General features: G+C 45.0%; 2 protein-coding genes across 13 annotated transcripts in view; one reads left to right on the plus strand and one right to left on the minus strand.

Annotated features, from left to right (window-relative positions):
• The window catches only part of Mical (Molecule interacting with CasL), a 40,975-nt gene that overhangs the window by 6,184 nt on the left and 16,167 nt on the right, over positions 1-18,624 (minus strand). For 8 of the 12 annotated variants that reach the window (XR_011160678.1, XR_011160674.1, XR_011160675.1 and 5 more), the window contains exons 2-16: positions 9,486-9,823; positions 9,358-9,430; positions 8,983-9,226; positions 8,314-8,930; positions 7,894-8,242; positions 7,625-7,846; positions 7,159-7,286; positions 6,333-7,106; positions 5,968-6,186; positions 5,238-5,474; positions 4,580-4,898; positions 4,096-4,253; positions 3,540-4,042; positions 3,309-3,490; positions 2,366-2,484 (exon numbers count right to left, since the gene is read on the minus strand). Coding sequence is in view for 5 of the 12 variants with exons in the window: in XM_069052453.1 (XP_068908554.1) it covers positions 2,366-2,484; positions 3,309-3,490; positions 3,540-4,042; positions 4,096-4,253; positions 4,580-4,898; positions 5,238-5,474; positions 5,968-6,186; positions 6,333-7,106; positions 7,159-7,286; positions 7,625-7,846; positions 7,894-8,242; positions 8,314-8,930; positions 8,983-9,226; positions 9,358-9,430; positions 9,486-9,781 (4,440 nt within the window). In the remaining 7 variants the exon portion in view is untranslated. Of the gene's footprint in view, positions 1-2,365; positions 2,485-3,308; positions 3,491-3,539; positions 4,043-4,095; positions 4,254-4,579; positions 4,899-5,237; positions 5,475-5,967; positions 6,187-6,332; positions 7,107-7,158; positions 7,287-7,624; positions 7,847-7,893; positions 8,243-8,313; positions 8,931-8,982; positions 9,227-9,357; positions 9,431-9,485; positions 9,824-11,949; positions 12,107-12,261; positions 12,416-18,624 lie in introns of those variants that run through there. The other 4 variants (XR_011160676.1, XR_011160677.1, XR_011160679.1 and 1 more) reach the window with 4 other exon arrangements.
• Positions 16,185-17,052, plus strand: LOC138134320 (uncharacterized). The gene is made up of 2 exons (XM_069052511.1): positions 16,185-16,664; positions 16,721-17,052. Exons 1-2 carry the CDS (start codon positions 16,242-16,244, stop codon positions 16,973-16,975), a joined length of 678 nt encoding a protein of 225 aa, XP_068908612.1. The 5' UTR covers positions 16,185-16,241; the 3' UTR covers positions 16,976-17,052.

Consider the following 18,624-nt stretch of genomic DNA (forward strand, 5'->3'; position numbering starts at 1 on the left):
GGAGTTCGTCGTTGTTGTTGGGTTCGAGTTTGGCTCCCTCGTGCGACTTTTGCCTCTGGGGTCTAGGAGGTGGAGGAGGGGGTTGCTCCTCTGATGATTTTTTACGATTGCGACGGGGCACCGGCGGAGAGCAGGTGCTCGGTTGAGGCGCTTGTGGTTTTTCTTTCGGAGGTTTGTTCACCTTGGCGTAGAGGTCCTCCAAGTTCACGGGTTTCTTTGCCGTCGCCGCCACCACCACTTCAGTCTTTACATTTTCACTCTTTCCCAGTTTATTTAATTCGTCTATGGTAGCGTAGATCGGGCTGGGATCTTTGATTTGTCTACTTGGAGACGAAGCGGTTTTGCTAAATGCAGATTTCTCTTCAGCAGGAGGTACCATATCATTTTTTTGCGGATCCATCACATATACTTTTACCAATGTACGGTTCGTCTCGTTTAAATCATCCTTTTGAACATCCTCTTCTTCCGATTCTTCCTCAGAATCAGCACCCGAACTACTCGACGGAGCACTTTCAGAGTCTTCTTCGTCTTCCGAGCTTTCGGTCTCGCTCTCTGCCTTCTGATCCTCTACATCCACTTTACTCGATGGACACTCTTCCGGTTCCTCTATTTTCGCATTTTCCGACACACTTCTGTCAGATTTTAAATCACTCTCACTTATCTCTACCTTTTCCGGCATCACGTTTTCAACATCTTTATTTTCGTTTCCCTTGTTGGAATTTTCTTCCTTTTCAATTTCATTCTTTGCATCTACATTTTCTAAATCTATTTTACAAGATACCTCTGTTGCATTTTTTCTTGGCTCCTCGCCACTCTCGGTCTCAAACACCTCATCGTCAATTTTTAACCGTTCGCTCTCTTCACCATTTCCCACCCCCAAATCTACATTTTCTTGTGGGGACTCAACCCCATCCATATTTTCCACACCGGAATCGTCCAAATCTAAATCACAGTGACCCGCAAGTCCCAAAAACTCCGGATTTGGTATGGTCGAAACGGTTATGTTCACACACCAGTCCTTTTTCTCTTCCTTTTGATCCTCCTTACCCTCCATGTTACCCACCAAATCCTCGAAATCCCGCAACGCAGTTTCAAAATTCACGGAATGGCGCCTCTCGCTGTCCCTCCTTTTCAAATCTGCCAACGAAAATCTTTTGCCGAAAGTCCTCCTGGGGACGACTTTCTCCTTCTCCGGTTCCTGTTCGCCCTCCAGACTGCTCGCCCTTTCGAATTTCATCAACACTTTCTTAATGTCCACCTTACTGACCGCGTCTAGGTCCACGGAAGAGCGCGGTTTGTTGCAATACGTGTCCGTTTTTGACCTCGCCAAGGCGAACGTTTTGGGTGGATCGTCTTCGACACTTTTCCCCGCCAGGTGCCTCTCGAAGTAGGTGATGTTGTCTTTGGGAATCTTACTCACGACCGAATCGGCTCTTTTCGGCACCTTCAGGACCCGCTCCAAGTTCTTGTACTTGGCATCACTCAGAGACCTGTACGCCTTCCTGTCACGCGACTGGTGTTCCAAATCGTCCATCCAGTGCAAAAGATCTTCGATTTTCTCGTCTGTCTTCCGAACCGCGACAGCGTCCTCCTCGATTCCCGTCTCCGTTTTGAGCGCCTTAAACAGGTCCTCGATGCTGCTCGAGATGGCTTCTTCCTCTTTTTCTTCATCTTTCTCGCTCTCTTCGGGCTCCTGGACTTTGTACTTGTCGGGGTCGATGGGCTTCATCAACTCCTCCTCGTTCGCCAGGAGATTCTCGATGTAGCTGTCGATCTCCTTGGTGTCTTCCAGAGGATCGAAATTGAACGAGACCTCCGCCTTCTTCTCTTCGTTGCTCTTTTCCGGCAGGCTATTCTGCTTGATCAGTCTTCCTTTGGGCACGCTCGCGACCGTCTCCGACCGTTTCAGGATCGACTTCGGTTGCGCTTTGTGACTCGCGGGGGTGCCAAAATACTTTTTCGCGTTTTCGATGTTGCCCGAAACTGCCACTTTAGGCTTGCCGATCTCTTTCGGTATGGTTAGCTTGCTCGGCGTCCGCTTTATGATGAGCAACGGTTCTTGTTCGTTCGTCGTGAATTTCGGCACGAACTCGGCGCCGAAACTCTTGCGCTTCTCTTTGGGGGGGACCACGAAGTTTCTGAGGGGTTTCGGGGGTAGGAGGGCGCCGGCCGTGGCGCTCTTCGCCAGGGCGAAATTTTGAGCGCCGGTTTTGGGGGATTCGGAACCGGAGTCGCCGCCCGAGATCGCGCTACTGAAATCGGCCGAGTCGTCTTCGGAGCAGGGCGATTTGGGCTGGGGCACGCGCAAGTGATTGTCGGAGAGAATGTCTGGAATAGCGGATGGCAAATTAGGAGATGACTTCACCTCTGTGTCGGTGCCCGTGTCCGTCTGGACGACGGGGGGCTCCACGCGGACTTCTTGCTTGCGCAGCTCGCGCGCGCGGATCTCCTCCTCGCCCTCCGTGGCCGTGTCGCTGTCGTCGTCTGCAAACAATAGTTATTTATTTAACGAGTTCGTGTGTAATTTTGGCTTTTTTTGGCATGAGTGGACCAGTTTAAAACTCGAGTGAAACGAGAGTTTTAAAGGTCCACGAGTGCCAAAAAAAGCCCAAATTACACAAGAACGAGTTGAATACAACGTTTTTTTGTTCGACGAGCCCCTTAAAGGCTCCAAATCGCTTAAAACCTTTAAAATTAGCTTGACGTTTCGTTTTGACAAGTTGTCAAATTTATCAAAATCCGTTCACACAGGAGAAAATTCTCAAATTCTGACAGTGTCGAACAAAAAATCATCTTTACACTGACTGCACAACTTTTCAACATCAAATAAAAACACCGTTCAAGTTTAAAAACTTTAATGACCCGACTTGCATATTTTGCTCTTAAATAATTTGCTATCTATCGCCAGGCAAAGCGACGTCACCAAGTTGACACTTATCATTTTACTCCCACTCTTCTCGAACGGTTGTTGCCCAGCTCATCCAGCCCCGAAGAAGAAGTGTACGATGTGAGCCAACAACGTCATGAATCCTACCACGATAAACAGCACCACCACCACGATCGCTTCCATCACATATTCCACGATCATGATCCACATCCCAAGTATCAGGATGATCAGTATAAAGGGAACCAGCAGCACCCATAGCAAAATACTACCGATAGTTTGAAAAACCCCAGTCCGGTCACTCTCTACCGTCTCCATTCCACTCAAATAATTTTTACTCTTATCATTTTATCAGTTCAAAATTATAAAAACGTCACTTGACTGTCAAAATCGATCACCATGGAGACGTAACAGCAGAACTCACCGTCACTCGTGTTTTCGTAGTAGCTCGACCTGTCCGAGCTGCTGTAACCGTCCGAGTCCGAATCGTCCCTCTTCTTCGAGTAGCGCCTGTTGAACCTTTCTGCCCACTTGAGAGTCCCCTCCTTGGTGGCAGGCTCCTCCAAAGCCTCCTCGAAGGCGTCCTCATCATCGCTGTCCGTATCACTGCAAAACCGACCCCCATCATCCAATCTTCACACCCGCCGCAACTCACCTGAGACTAGAAGACTCGTCGTCGCTGCTGCCCAACTCCGCCGCCGACGCGCCGAAGTTCTTGTCGGTCCACTCGTCCTCGTCCATCTGACTGAGCGACTCCTCGTGATCGGACGCGTTGAGGCCGCTCAAATTCGCAAACTCGACCCTCTCCGGCGTCCGCACCCTGTCCAGGAGGTCCACGCCTGCGATTCCGCTGAGCGGTTTCTTCTCCGGACTCTTGGCCGGCTGTCTCTGCGACGGCTTGCGTATCACTTTGGTGGCGCGCACCTCGCCCTGCATGCCGTAGTGGTGGATGCAGAAGAACTTGTGGTCGTAGATGCCGTCCCTGTCGAAGGCGTACGAGCCGAGGCGCAGTTGGGTGTTGCAGTATTGGCACTTGAAGCAGCCGTGGTGGAAGAAGCGGCCCTCGGCCGAGAGCCGCTCCATCAGGTAGACCCGCTTGCCGCAGAAGTGGCAGAATTCGGAGGCGTTCTGCGAGGGTAGGACGACCGTGCGGGATGGCTGCAAATGATCCATCAACTAACTGATTCGTAATTGCAACTGATGAGACTTACGCTTTTCTGGATGGGCTTTGGTTCAGGGTTCTCGGGGACTTTGCTGGCGAGCTTCTCGGTGATGGAAGCCACCTTGTTCTGGCCCAGGTCCCGCGCATTGCCCTCTTTCAACTTGAGCTCCAAGTGCTTGATGTTCTTGTCGATGTCGGCGAATTTTGCTGCAAATTTAGAATGACGTTTCTCACAAAATTTGACATTACGCCAAGTCAGAGCACACTACGATTCCACATTTTTTCTCCAAAAAAATTAATTCCACACATAAATTACGCCAATAATCTTATCTTTTTAAACAAACATACACTTCTCTTTCAATCGCACTAATTACATAATTAAAAAACTGTAACGATTAAATTTACACTTCACAAATAACATTTAGACTGACAAGTGACAAATGTCATATTTAGGTTGGCAGCGTTGACACACGAAGCTGTCATTACCATTTTGCAAGAAATTTATTTAATAAATAAATAACACAAACACAAACCTTCACTGCTGTCCTGTCTGTCCAAATGTTGCTTTTCCATTTTCGTCTGTCGAGCTCTGAACTGTTCCTTGCTCCATTTCGGCACTTTCTCCTTGTCTTTACTCGCAGGTTTTCCCAGCTTGTTCTCGCGAATTTTCTTCTCGATTTCTTTTATGTTCCAGTCTGAAGTCTCTATTTTACCTATTGCACGTAAGAGATCTCTCGGTTTCTTGTCTACGGGTTGGGGTTCCCGCCATCTATCCTCCATGCTCTTGATCCTGGCAGCGAAGTCCTCGTCGGCGTTGCCCCTCGTCTGATTCGGTAATTTGTTTTCGTGGTCCTGCGAAAAAACATCGTTTTTGACCCGCATCAGGACTTCATCAAACCACACAGGATTAGAATTACAAAAATTGTGTTTAGGACGCAATAGAATCGTGACAAACGCTCAAATCTGTTGGACAAATAAATAAAATGTGTAAATTGGCAGATTTTCCACGAATTCACACCGAAAGTGTCGTCCCAAATACAATTTAGCAGTTTATGCCGCCTTGACGACCTTACTGACTCTGCGAGCGTGCATCAGAGTCTCCACTTACCACCAAAAATTCTAGGTTAGATTTGGAAAACGCAAAACTCTGTTAGTAGCAAACAACAAAACAGCAACACAACACCCTCTTACAGGAAAATAAGTGAACTTTCTCTCTAAGTCTTTGACTCTGTCCTCGAAATTGGGCGCGGTTTGTCTATACACGAAGAGAGAATAATCTTCGAAGGGTTGCGAATCGGGCGCGTTCGCTTGCAACATCTGCATGCTCTTTAGGAACTGCTCGGTTTGCAACCTCCTTTGTTGCCTCCTTTTGTTCTGTCGTTCGAACCGATTCGCGGCTATTTCCTCCAAGATTTTCTGTCTTTCCTCCTTCGAAACCGAAATAAATGAGTGACGAGGGAAACGATCACGTCGTTTTAATTATAATGTTATTCTGACTAAAGATTGAGTACAGTTTGCTTAAAAATAAGAGTACGGGGCCTCGGGGGGAATGTGGCTGGAGTTGAGGAGCAGGTCCAGGACGACCAGGACGAAGCCGACGAGGGTGCTCTCGAGGAAGGAGTTCAGGAAATTCCGGAAAATCTGAAAAGAGACAGTCACAAGCTGAGGGGAAATGCACAACAAAGGGGACGCGACCTCTGAAAAGCGAATAACAAAATAAGGGGCAAAAGTAAAAAAATGGTAAAAATAAAATATTGTATTGAAAGAATGGGGTACAAGCGTTAGTAAATGGAACAGTTAATAAAATAAATTAGAGTATGAAGAAAATAATAAATAGGAGGACGGTCAGGATGATGTAGCATCTGGTGTCCAAGCCGAAGAGGAGGGAGGCCCAAATGAGGGCCAACAAAGTAATACTCACAACACTGGCGCCGATCTTCTCGAGAGTCCTCCGCTTCCTCGTCTTCCTGTCGATGCTGCTCGCTTTGTTCAAGACCGGGGGCTCGGCGTGCCTCTTGTGCCTGCTCGAGGGCCTCGGAACTGACGGTTGCACCACCTGGGGCACTTGGTGCTGCAGCTGCTGGTGATGATGCTTGACCGATTTGAACGAGGTGTCACTCTTCTTCGGCTCTGGCAGTTCCTACGATTTAGACAACAACCAGTGGCTCAATACTTTATTCAGTACGGACAGAACAGATAGCCTATCGTAAACTCGTAAAAGTACAAAGACAGGATGAAGTAGAGGACGAGGATCAAGCAAAGGATTACGTTAAGGAAGGAACATACTAGCTCTTCCCCTTCGACGATGACGGAGAAGTGGCTGGGCGAGGCCGTCCGGTTCCTCCTCTTCTCGAACGGCGAGTATTGCGAGAACTTCGTCAGCGTCTTGATCAAGCCCTCGCTCTTGTCGCTGCCGCCGCCGTCGCCGCACTTAACCTCGTCGGTCCTCTCCTCGACGACCAGTCCGTCGGTGGGGGCGCCTTTCCGGCCCCGCTCTATGTTCTTCGTGACCGACGTGATGTCGGTGATGCCGTCCACTATGTTCGTCTCGACGCCCTGCTCGTCGTGCGGCCGGAAATCATGAGTGCTGATCCAGTTAGAGACGCGGTTGAACACCTGATCCGGTTCGCCCGCAGTGCCGTTCTCTTCTGAATCGCTCATCTTCTTACTACACGAAAATTTCAAGACATCTTTTCGACTGACTTTTTGACAAACTGACGAATCACGGCCTTCTGTGCACCTCGTCACTATGCGGAGAACGTCCGTCGACGGTTCGAATTTGATCTTGCGCAGGCGATCCGATTCGAGCAGCTTGATGTTGACGACTCTGCGGAAGCTGCCCTCGTCACCGGAAAACCCGTTGAGGACGCTCTCGTGATACATCTGCGAGATTTCCGAAACCGACATCTCCGACGTTTCGGACTGCAGTTCCTCGGGAATGGATTCGAAAGTGACCACTTTGGAACGCACTCTGATGTCAGAGCTGACGGCGGTGACGGTCGGGGAGAAGTCTAGGGCCGGTGGTTTTGGGGGGTTTGGAGGCGGTTTGGGGAGCACACGCTACAGTTACGACGCCACACAGTCGCGCATAACGAACAAACGGGAAACTTACCAGTTTGGGGTGTTTGATGTGAGGAATCTCGCATCTGAAGCTGTCGTAGACTTGCGTCAGGTACGTCGCCATCGCCAAGTAGTCTTCGGCGTTGGTGATTTCTTCACCGGTCATAATAGGGGATATGCCTTCAAACAAAAACAGTCGTACCAACACAAAAAACACCCTAGATAAAATTGTGTTTTTCACAGCACACTCAAGTTCTTTTTGTAACAATTTTTATTCGGATGTCAAACGTCATTTATTCAGCTAACAGCGGCGGTCTGAATTATTTCTCTCCTTAGTGCGCCACGACAGCACGTACTATAATTGAATTATCTAATTTACGTTAAAATGATGATCAAAGTGAGGTTACCTATCTGAAATGTCAAGACGCACAATTACAACCACGGCCTGCTTGACCACAAATTTTTGACAGATCGATATAAACGCTACGAGAATTGATCAGACATCACTTACAACTCACCTATTTCCCTTTCTAGAATATCTATCACCAATTGATTCATCTTGGCCGGTTCCTCCTCCTTGATTGCGTTATAGTCCACCAGGTCTGGCCTGTAGTGGTTCAAAATGGCGCACAACACCTTCCCGTCCTTGAACACGGAAGCGATATCCGTGACGGCGATATCGTCGTGTTCGCGTACTTGTTCGGAGATCCAGTTGAGCAACACTTCGTTGTCCACGTTTCCTGCAACATCGCCGTCGAGTCAAACCTCCCGGTGCGGCGCAACTCACCTCTCCTCCTCTTCTTGGGCATCTCGACCGGCTCCACGTCGATCGAGTTCCTCCTCATCCTCTCCAGACTCGTCGGATCGTCGGTGTCGAACAGTCCGGTGGTCTGCAGCGGCACCACCACGTTCCTGTTCAAATTGGGGTACCTGGTGACCGGGTCGAGAGTGTACGACTTCCACTCCTTGTTCAAGTTGTCGGGGGTGGTCTGGCCGAGGAGGCGGTAGATCGACTCGCGCTCGGCCAACACGTCCAGCGGCGTCGTCGTGCCGGAGCACCAGCTCCTGATGGCCCACGCCGCGTCCAGCGAGGAGAGGAAGCCGCGAGCGCAGCCCGATCCGGTGGGCCAGAATGGCTGCGGATCACCTCCAAATTAGTCGAAAGTGCAATTTTGGCTCGGCAGCCGGCTCCGTAGAGTTTTCTCACCTCGAGCAAGCTGTCGCCGACTAGGATCATCAGCAGGCGGTAGCCGTTCCGTTCGAGGACTTTGGAGGCGTTCTCGGCGGCGTACATCGACGTGAAATCGAACATGGCGACGTCGGGCTGGCCGTAGTGGTTCACGGCGAACTCCACGTCCGGCATCTGGTAGTTGGTGCTGAAGTTGGCCGCCTCTCTGGCGTAGTCCATCAGCGCCTCCCTGTTCACGTTGTCCGGGGCGAGGAGCCGCTCCGTGTCCGCCAGGTCCTGCTTGATGACGCCCTTCTCGATCAAACTCGGCTTCTTCGCCGTCATCACGAAGTAGTGAGTGTCGTCCTTGTAGTAGACGATGTTCTCGAGATCAATTCCGGTGGCTTCGTGCAATTCCTTGAAGAACTTCTGGTTGAAGATGAAGGCCACGCCGCTGATCTCCTCGACGCGGGCCTCGGCTTCCGTCCGTTTGTTGATGAAGTTGGCGGTGATCGCGATGGCCAACTTCCCGCGGAACTCCTTCCGCTTGAAGCCCTGCAACGTGTTCCGCTTGCCGTCGGCGCCGATCACCACGTCGAACTCGTACTGGCAGACGGGGTGAGTGGACGGTTTGAATTCGGCCTTCCAACCGGTTTCTACCCCCAAAGAGATTACTTTCGAGAACACCGGAAACGACATGATACGTACTCTCGCCGGGGTCGGGTTCGACCAACCTTTCGAAGCTGACTTCGGTGTGGACTTCGGCGCCCAACAACAGCACCACCTTCAGAAGGATGCACTGCAACTGTCTGATGCTGATGTGGTCGATGGCGCCGGCGCAGAACTTCCCGAAGAACTTCTTAGCACCCAGAGCTCTCAAATCCTCGATTACGAAAGGCCACAAATGGAGGACGTTGTTGCGCGACAACCTGTCCCGTTTCTCGATCACCACCTGACGAAGCATTTTCAGAACAACCGAAACGTCAAGCGAAAAGACACTCGTTCCAGCCCAAAATCCCCTGTATGCCTGGTTGCCTACCCACACGGGATTTTGGGCTAGTTCTTGTCTACCGAGATCCTTACCACTTTGGCGCCCAACAGCTGGGCCTCGATGGCGGTGCGGAGGCCGCACGGTCCCGCCCCGATGATGAGCACCCTGACAAAAACGTATCATTCATAATTGTTTCCTTTCTTCTTCTCCTCCCCCTCACCTGGTGTTGGTGCACAACTTGCTCTTGCCGTAGCACTTGTGCGCCGCCCTCGCGTCGAACTTCTTCCACAGCGCCTTGGCCTTCCACGACGTCAGATAACTCCTCAGCTTGGGGTAGAAGAGCGCGCAGTGGTTCGGCTTGAGGTTGAGGTGGTCGCAGATGCTGCGATAGTAGCCGAGGATGTTCTTGAGACTGGTGGCGTTGAGGAAGTGTTCGAAGTAGTCATTGGCCTGGGCTATCTCCTTGGCGGTGACCTGGCGGCCTCCCCGCGGAGGCGGCTGGTTGTGATGGTCCATCGTGGGGGCGGCGGGTTAAGTCTTCGACTGTCCGAAACGCATCTGAAACGGCGTCACGGTCAGACGTGGCGATTTACATTCGAATCCTGCGCGGATTATGGCGGTGCAATGATTTACAGGACATTGGAGACGTGACAGGGAATTTTAATGGGGGACTTGCATGCACGCTTCGGACATGGAAACATTCGACCTGTTACGGACGACGATCTGATAACAACAAGCACGACGATTATTAAGTGTGCCGGAATTAATTTGGAATCTAGAGGCGTCGCTGTGACAGGTGCGAGTCACGTCGCCGCTCGATTCGGACGAACGCGACGAACCGGATAAGATGCAGACTTGGCCACAGATTCCAGGTGGGATTTTAAAAACTTCAAAAAAAAATAAAAAATTCGACACTTCTCCAGAAAGCTTCGTTATTTAGAACAGTTGCGCTAATGCAATTGGAATGTTATTATGATATTGTGAATTGTCTAATGCGTACTAAAACAACGAACGGTGATTCAACTTCCAAATTTAAAATTCTTGTAAAAGAAAAACGTTTGATCATTCATTGGAAAGAACATTTAAAAACAACTTCGGATGTAACGTGGGTGTTACTCAAATGTGTTCGAATCTAACGTTGTAAAAGCTCTTCCGTAATGGAGAATGTTTAGTTTTTACCGTTCCAAAACAACAGTAACAAAAAGTATTACAAAGAATATTAAAAAAAAATTCTAGATTGTATTCCAAAAATACTCAGTTGTAATACGATGAGCAGTCAATGTTATGCCGATTATTTTTGTGTTGTGTTACGGACGTCAATGGCGCTGGAATATGAATTTGATGAGTGCGCAGCACGAGTCGAATTCGAAACCGTCGTTCACATGAGTAACACCATCCCAAAAATGATCTGCAGAACATTGACTACGAATCGCGAAATAATGAAAATTTGTAACCTAACTTTTCATTTTTTCTAAATTAAAAATCAAAACAGCGTTGCCACATGTATTTTTTATGCACTACGGTGTTTCTGGAGCCTTGATATCTGAACCAGATATAGAAATTGATCATTTTATGGATGAATGTTTATCAAAAACAGTTTCCTTTATTGACACATCAAAAAATGGAAAATGGCTTACTCTAGGAACAGAGTTTTTAGGAGTGAGGAAGTTTAATATTAACAACTAATATAATAATAAATCATCAGGTATTGACAGTTAGGCCAGCCACTAAATAAATAAAAGGATTAGAAATGATTTTCGCAATATTTTGGTACTGATAATGCGACCCAATTATGAAATTACATAAAATCAGAAACGCATCACATTCACGCCTACAATGAAAAACAGTCAATTTTCTTTTATCGAGTTCTATCAATCATTTTTTACTTACTGACTATTTTGATAAAAGAATTGATCTACCTAATCTTAATTAATTTTCTCGAAATAACTCTCAAAATAATGGATTTCTGATGTTATCTATCGAGGCTTGAATGAAAAGGATATGAAATTCCGATTTTTTGAATATCTTATGAAACACTCAACAAAACACATCATAATGACGCTGTTAACAACCAAAGAGTTGTCAAAGTTATTGAAGATTTCTCGATATTTTCTAAGAACAATCGCGACAAACAAGTTTGTTTTCCAGTAGCCCATCGAATTTAAGAATTCAGAAGGATATAATTATCAAATTATTTAAAACAAGAAGGTTTAAATTGTAATACACAAAATAAATATTAACTAATAAAACTGTCAAAAATTAATAAATTTTTGTGGGATAGGCAACCCAAAATACACGAATGCACTACGGCTTGTATATTAACGGTGCTCAAAATCATCGTCGTCCAAAATGGCGCGCAGCATTCCGTTTAAAATGGTGATTCGCAGCTTTTCACAAGACGAAAGACTACCGATAAATCAATTTCGATCCAATTAAATCTAATTAAACAGTGGGTCAATAAATCGCACTTGATACAACTTGACTTCAATTGGTAATTTCGCCTCAGATTTATGCGAACGATTCTCGCAGGGCAATAAATAAAGATAATGGGAATAAATACAAGAAGTGCATGTCGCAAACACGTCCAAATGCACACTTTGATGATATGTGGCGGAGCTATCACAACTTGCAAACAGATAAGATTGTCGCCTAGACTTTTTGGAAGGCAAAAATCCGTCGCTCACCCGAAAACACCTGATCACACTGCACCACAACTTCCGAAATCGATCTTCCCGAGGGCACCACGGCGGATTTCCTCGTTCTACGTCACATCTCCGATCGAATCGATAGAACTGACCTACCCGCCGGCGAAAACGACAACTCTGTCACGAAAGGCCGAACAAGCAGGAATAAAAAAGAGCACGCCGAAAACTGGAACGCCGTAATTGCGGAAACCTTACGCAGCTGGTTGGGATGGATTCGTGCCGGCTTCGCGGGGACCACGGCGACGTCCTTTTCGTATAGTATCGATTACGAGAACGACACAAATAACTCACCAATTGGTTTGATACGAGCGTGATCCGACGCCGATAGGCCACTGTTCCGACATGAGATAATTGGAATGCGCTCGGCGGCGGTGTCAGAGGCCGAATGTTTGGTCCGTGTGGATAACAAGGCCTATCGTTATCGCCATCTTATCGATGACTAAGTTTTTGTGTGTGTGCGTATCATCTTTGTGCGATTTGATAACGGGCTGATAAGGGCCCGGTCGGGCCCAAGGGCGCTCCGGGGCTTTTGCCAAACCAGGTTGGCAACGAAACAAAAGACGGGGAAGTGTGTCATGGCGGGGGTCTCCCGAAAACTGGAACTAACTGTGTCGTGACTAATTCCGACTTAAAATGCAAGGATGGTCGGCCGCCCACTAATCGGCCCTACCCAACGATTCAATTAAATCTAGTCACAGCCGAAGAAGCGACCACTTTTCGGCCAACGAACGGGCCCCGACCGCATACACAGAGCGATCAAATAAATTCTCCCAATCCCAACAAATTCAGTTTCAAAAACCATGAAAAACATTGTTTTCTTTTAGGTTTTTTCCGGACTCGAAAAAACGAATTCAGCCCCTTTCATTTTTACATACATTCAAGTCAGCCAACTTAACAAAAATTACCAACTGTAGTAAATTTTATACTTTTTGTCAGTGGTTGTCAGTTATACATAGGGTTATTCAAGTAAGATGACGAGTGTGACCAGGTAAAAATGCAACCCGAAAGGCAATTTACAAAGCAATCTCGATCCCTATTACATTATCCAGCATTATCATAATGCACATAAAACATAGAGAGCTTTTAACGTCAGCCAAATGAATGACAAGTTCTGACAGAAAAATACCTCTCTCAACAAAGTATGATTTAAAAGCGATTAAAATCACAAAAGTAATGGGTAAGTAGGATCATATGGGTTTTGTCATCGTTCGAAAACCTTCAAATACTAAATATGAACGAAAAATGCAATGACAGATATAACTTTTTAATTAATAGAATACCTACTCGGATTCCTGATTTAATTTTTAAATACCAAAACACAATGAATGCTTTGTAAAGTGTATTTTGGGTTGCATTTTTACCTGGTCAGGCTCGTCATCTTATGTGAATAACCCTGTAGGTATGTCAGTTTTTTGCAAATTAGCTAAAGTCGTTTTCAATGACATTCGTGCTGTCAATATGACAGTATGTTGGCATCACTTGCTGTTTTAGTTTAGTAATTTACTTTGACGCGGCAAATTGACAAATTCAAATTATTATCTATCATTTCCGACAAATCAAAGAAAATATGTAGCCTGATTCGAATCCCGAGGATGACTTGTTTAACCATGTTTTACACCATGGTGAAGATTGAGTGTTCTTGTCTGTTGTTAATGTTTCACGAAATATAAATTTTCTTTTACCATAACCTCAATTTCTTGTTTGACATTTTTTTAACTAGGATTTGCTTATACTCTGAATACTAGTTATGAATTTGTGTATACAATCTGCACCAACATATTAAAAATAACACTGACAGCACGGATGTCATTGAAAACGACTATATAATATCTGTTCACGTTGGAATGAACATCAGTGGTGCAAATCGCACACATTTGGCATTAATTTTCATACGAGTTGTCATAGTAACAGGTCAGTCATTTGCACCACTGATGTTCATTCCAACGTGAACAGATATTATACCTATTATAATATACAGTGCGATTGAAAAAAAAATCAACTAAATGACCATCATGGTTTAAGTTGGCAGAGCTGGCTTAAAATATTGCTGTATTTGACAACTATTGGAGGTTCGAACAGTTTCTTTCTTTGACAACAGCAATATTCCAACGAGGGCTGCCAACTGAACTGATAGGTAGCTTACTGGATTAATTCTTTTTTTTTAATCGCACCGTAGTATAGATATGAAATTTAAAAACTCAACAATACACTTGAATTAGTTTCTTTTATCTCCAAGCTCTCTAATAGACTAATCCCACCCCTTTCTTATCTTATCAAAATAACATTTTTTTTCTTTTTGTGCATTCAGGTCAGCCAAATAAATAAAAATTACTACTGTTATTTGACACCATAATTCAACACGTGGTGTTTGTTTTTTACCTTGATACAGTCTATGTCACAGATTTCTTATTTTGGTTGGACAATAAATATCCCCATAATCCCACCCGAAGTTGGCACAACTGAAAAATTTACACTTTTTATAATGCCCCGAAACGAATGAGATCTGCTTGAGAAAAAACTAAAAATTGTCTTAACACGTTGCGCGAAATAAAAAAGCATTTTAACCTAACTTTTCACTTTCCTCAAGGTAAAAAATCAACAGCGTTGCGACACACATATTTTCGATGCAGTTGCTGGGGCCTTGATATCTGAACAGGATATAGAAACAGATTATTTTATCGATGAATTTCCATCGTAAACATATTCCTTTATTGACAGATCAAAACGTGCAAATGGTTCCTAAGGGACAGAGTTCATTGACGCCAGGATGTTACAATTTTGGCAACTGAACTAAATCCGATATTGACAATTGATCAAATAAATTCCCCCAATCCCAACAAATTAATTTTCATTACTTCGACAATCTTTAAAACCACGAACAAATTTCCACACTTCAATCACGGACAAGTCCCTTGACAGCTGTCAAAATAGTACAGATTTTTCGAAAATTTCTCCAATATGTATTCTGAACATGCCAAACGAGTCCAATTTTGTTGTTTTTTGAGAGGTCAGCGGCGCACGAACCGATTTCCGCCCGCGGGCGATTCGCACCGCGATCGCGTGCCGCCACTGGGTCAGCGAGCGATGGGTGGGTGGGTGTCCCGCCGACGTCGCTCTTCGCCGTTCGACTGACCTTGACTCCGGTGCAACTCTTCCGGTTCCGATCGATTCCGGTGCGTTGACACGAGTTCGCGGGGGCGATCGCGGCCCCCGTGTTTCGGGCGTGGTCGGCGCCTCTGGTCCGGCAGATGAATCGACGGAATGTTGTTGGCAAACGACCAGAATTCGGTGGGATCGATCTTGTTTTCGCGGGGGCGAATCCCTCTCAGCTCTGTTCGACTCGATTTCGATTGCTCTCTGCGTCACACGGCCACAATTAAACTTCCGTTTGGGAGTTGGGCATGGGCGGCTCGGCCGCACCGGGGGCAACGCCACACGAATTTTTTTTCCCCACCAAAAAAAAAATCTAATCTCTGTGTTGAAAGGACGGGCGGTGGACGAACGTGCGTGGGATAACTGTCATTCGCAGCGGGATTTCCTTGCCTTTCGACGCTTTAAACTCGGACGCAAAAATTGACAGACGATACAGATAAGATTGTTTTTTTTTTAAATAACGCTTTAACGACTCACTTGTTCTCAAGATAATGCAAGCTCGATATCATTAAAAACAACCTAACAAAAAAGAAATCAAGATGGAAGCGTGATAGGCTTTCTTTAGTTCTCATCGCACGCACCAAAACACTATCGCTAGTCTTGGCTAGAAGAAAATGGCCAGAATTTTCCCGCCGGTGAGAAAAAAATCGCCAATGAGATTTCTCTCGAGACTCGTCGACTCTCGAAGTAGGTGAACGTGTTCCAAGTTCAATACCACAATTGCGCTACAATCGATCTCGATAGTACCTCAAGTTTATTGTCTTAATGACAAAGATGATCAGCGCGTCTCTTCAGATTAGAAACAATCGAAATCAATACAAACAGACCAATTTCTCCTCTGACTTGCACAATTCAAATCTGAATCACTCCAAAATGAAAACATTTTTTAAGCCGTGACGTTCTCCCAACAATAGAGCTGACTAACAAGCACAACATAAGAAAATTACTTAGCTGAATTGTGTCTTAGGCCAAGACAATATTTATGACTGTTGCAACTGACGTCAAAAACAAATTTGTTTTACTTATCGCACCACATATTTTTTATATAAAACCGCGACTGAGGACAGCTTCTCCAGTGATAGAACGAACGACGGAAACGACCCGGAAAAGAATCGACCATGAGAGTGTTACAAGTGCTAGTTGCCGTCTTGCTCGCGTACTCAGAGGCACAAGTCCAGTACCTTCCGGCCCAGATACTCATCCCGACCTACAACATCTCGTTTCTCAACTGGACCCAGCCAAACCTCAATCAGACCCAGTGGAACAAACCAGTACTCAATGGTACTCAGTGGAACAAACCGGAGCTCAACGGTACTCAGTGGCACAGACCTGAACTCAATGGTACTCAGTGGAACAGACCTCAACTCAACGGTACTCAGTGGAACAAGCCGGTTTTCAACAAGACTCTGCCCGACGATCCACGATGGGGCAGCCCTCCTGTGGGTCCAACACCGTGGAACGCCACCTTGAACCACAGCACCCCCAATGGTGACATAATCGTGGGCCAAATAGGCTACATGGATCGGCTACTCTTCAACGAAGTAAGTCGCTCAATTGAAGATTGAGAATTGCTCTAAAGTCTTGCATCAATTTTTAGATGTATCGCAAGGAGAGGCGCTGGTGGTCAGGTCGGGAGAAAACGATCGAGTACCCCAAAGACCTCCCCGGCAAGTACAGCTTGAACAGACACGAGACCATCACGGCCATCAGGATCTACAACAAATTCTACGACGGTCTGCATTCCGAAGCAAAAATTTCTTCGGGGGGCGTGGGGCATAGATACGTCAAAATCAAGTTGTCGTCGGGTTGGAACAAGGGGTTCCAGTACCTGGTGCAGATCTTCGGCCGTTAAAACAATCCCGTCATTACTCGACCATTTATTCTCTGTACGCAAATTGAATAATAAATAATGAGTTGGCAGCACTGAAATATATTTTTTTTTATAAACATTTTCAACGAATTTGTTTGGGTGAGTTGGAACAGATTTTGGTCGAGTGAAGGTCGAAGTGAACACGAGTGATACATTTATGTTGAGAGTTGAAAAAGTTCGGCGGGTTTATGGATTTTGTGTAAATAAGTAGATTTATACGTAAATGTTTGGGGGAACGCCCACACAGATCGATTAATGACCATACAATGTCGGGAACGGAGCTCCTGATAGTTCCACTAATGTAAAAGTGATTGCTTTTCGATAAAAATTTGTGCAACGAGTTTTCTTTTGAATTGGCGACGGAGGACGCGGGATTAGGAAACAATGAGAATGGTAAAAAATATGAAAATTAATAAAATTAATCAAATAATATTAAAAAATTAAGAACAGTATTAAAGAAATAGATAAAACTACTAAAATTGGTGAGGAAACCGGAAAATTAATAGATCATTTTATTATAAAATTCATAAATATGTAAATGCACTCGAGGGTTTTTAAAGAATTGTAAAAAAATTAAAGAGCAAATCTAGTGAAGACTCAAAAGGTTTGTTCTAAAATCGAAATGATTGAGATTTTTTAACAGTTTCACTAATTCGAAATGCTTTCTTTTTGAACGAAAAAATGTAAAATAATCCAAAAAGGTCAACTTACCTTTTAAATATTTTGTTAAAAATTTGCAAATGTAAAATCTAGTTCTCTTTTAAATTGGTTACAAAAAATTCCCCATTTCAAAGTCCCTAAACATCTAACGGGTGTTCATTTAAATTTCCTGTCAAAGTTGGCGATGAAGAGTTGATTGTGAACACACCACTCGTCACTCTGCAGATTAGAAACATAAACAACGCAGAAAGTGAGGTTAGATATAAGGAGCTGATCAGTGATCCTAATCCTTGGTGCGTTTACAATCGACTTTTCAAAGCCAACTTTGACGAGAAATTTAAATGAACACCTGATACTTTGTATACAGGGTGTCTCAGCTAAGATTTTCGAACCTAATATCTCGGTTATTTGTCAACGGATTTTAATGAAATTTAAAATGCAGATATTTTAAACCGTGAAGGTTCAATTAGTAATAATAAATTTACCTCAAATTAAAAAATGTAATTTTAACACATGTTTCCTTTATCTAAAATTATGCGGGATTATTATTAGATTGTTAAACATTAAAAAATAGGGGCCTACACAAACAATGAAGTAAATCACTTGTCTGATTCAACGAAAAGATTAGATTTTGTCGTTAAAAATTTAATGTAAAATTTGAAGATATTTGAGCAGTTACCTTTTGAAACAATTGATGATTAATTGCCAAGCAACATTTTGTACACCCTTTAAATTCTGTCAAAATTGGGCGCGCTTTATTAGAAACGTCAAATTGTGAAATTTTTTTGAAAATACTCTAAAAATAGACTGCAGCGGCAGAAATTTCAATATTGTTGAAAAAGGAAAAAATGTTGGCCTATGAAGAGTGTCGTAAGAACTTCAATGACACAGTTCGTTTTCTCGTGGAACACTATCCAAATGTAGGCTTTACAAAATGTAAGGTTAAGAGAGTCGTCAATTTATTTGACACA

The sequence above is a fragment of the Tenebrio molitor genome, chromosome 1 (assembly GCF_963966145.1).
Source record: "Tenebrio molitor chromosome 1, icTenMoli1.1, whole genome shotgun sequence".
Classification (NCBI taxonomy): Eukaryota; Metazoa; Arthropoda; class Insecta; order Coleoptera; family Tenebrionidae; genus Tenebrio; species Tenebrio molitor.

What these genes read in the sequence shown, in the direction of transcription:
- LOC138134320 (XM_069052511.1), top strand. Translation starts at nt 16,242, where the DNA reads ATGAGAGTGTTACAAGTGCTAGTTGCCGTCTTGCTCGCGTACTCAGAG. An exon ending in ATCGGCTACTCTTCAACGAA is followed by an intron (nt 16,665 to 16,720) that starts GTAAGTCGCTCA and finishes ATCAATTTTTAG; the next exon opens with ATGTATCGCAAGGAGAGGCG.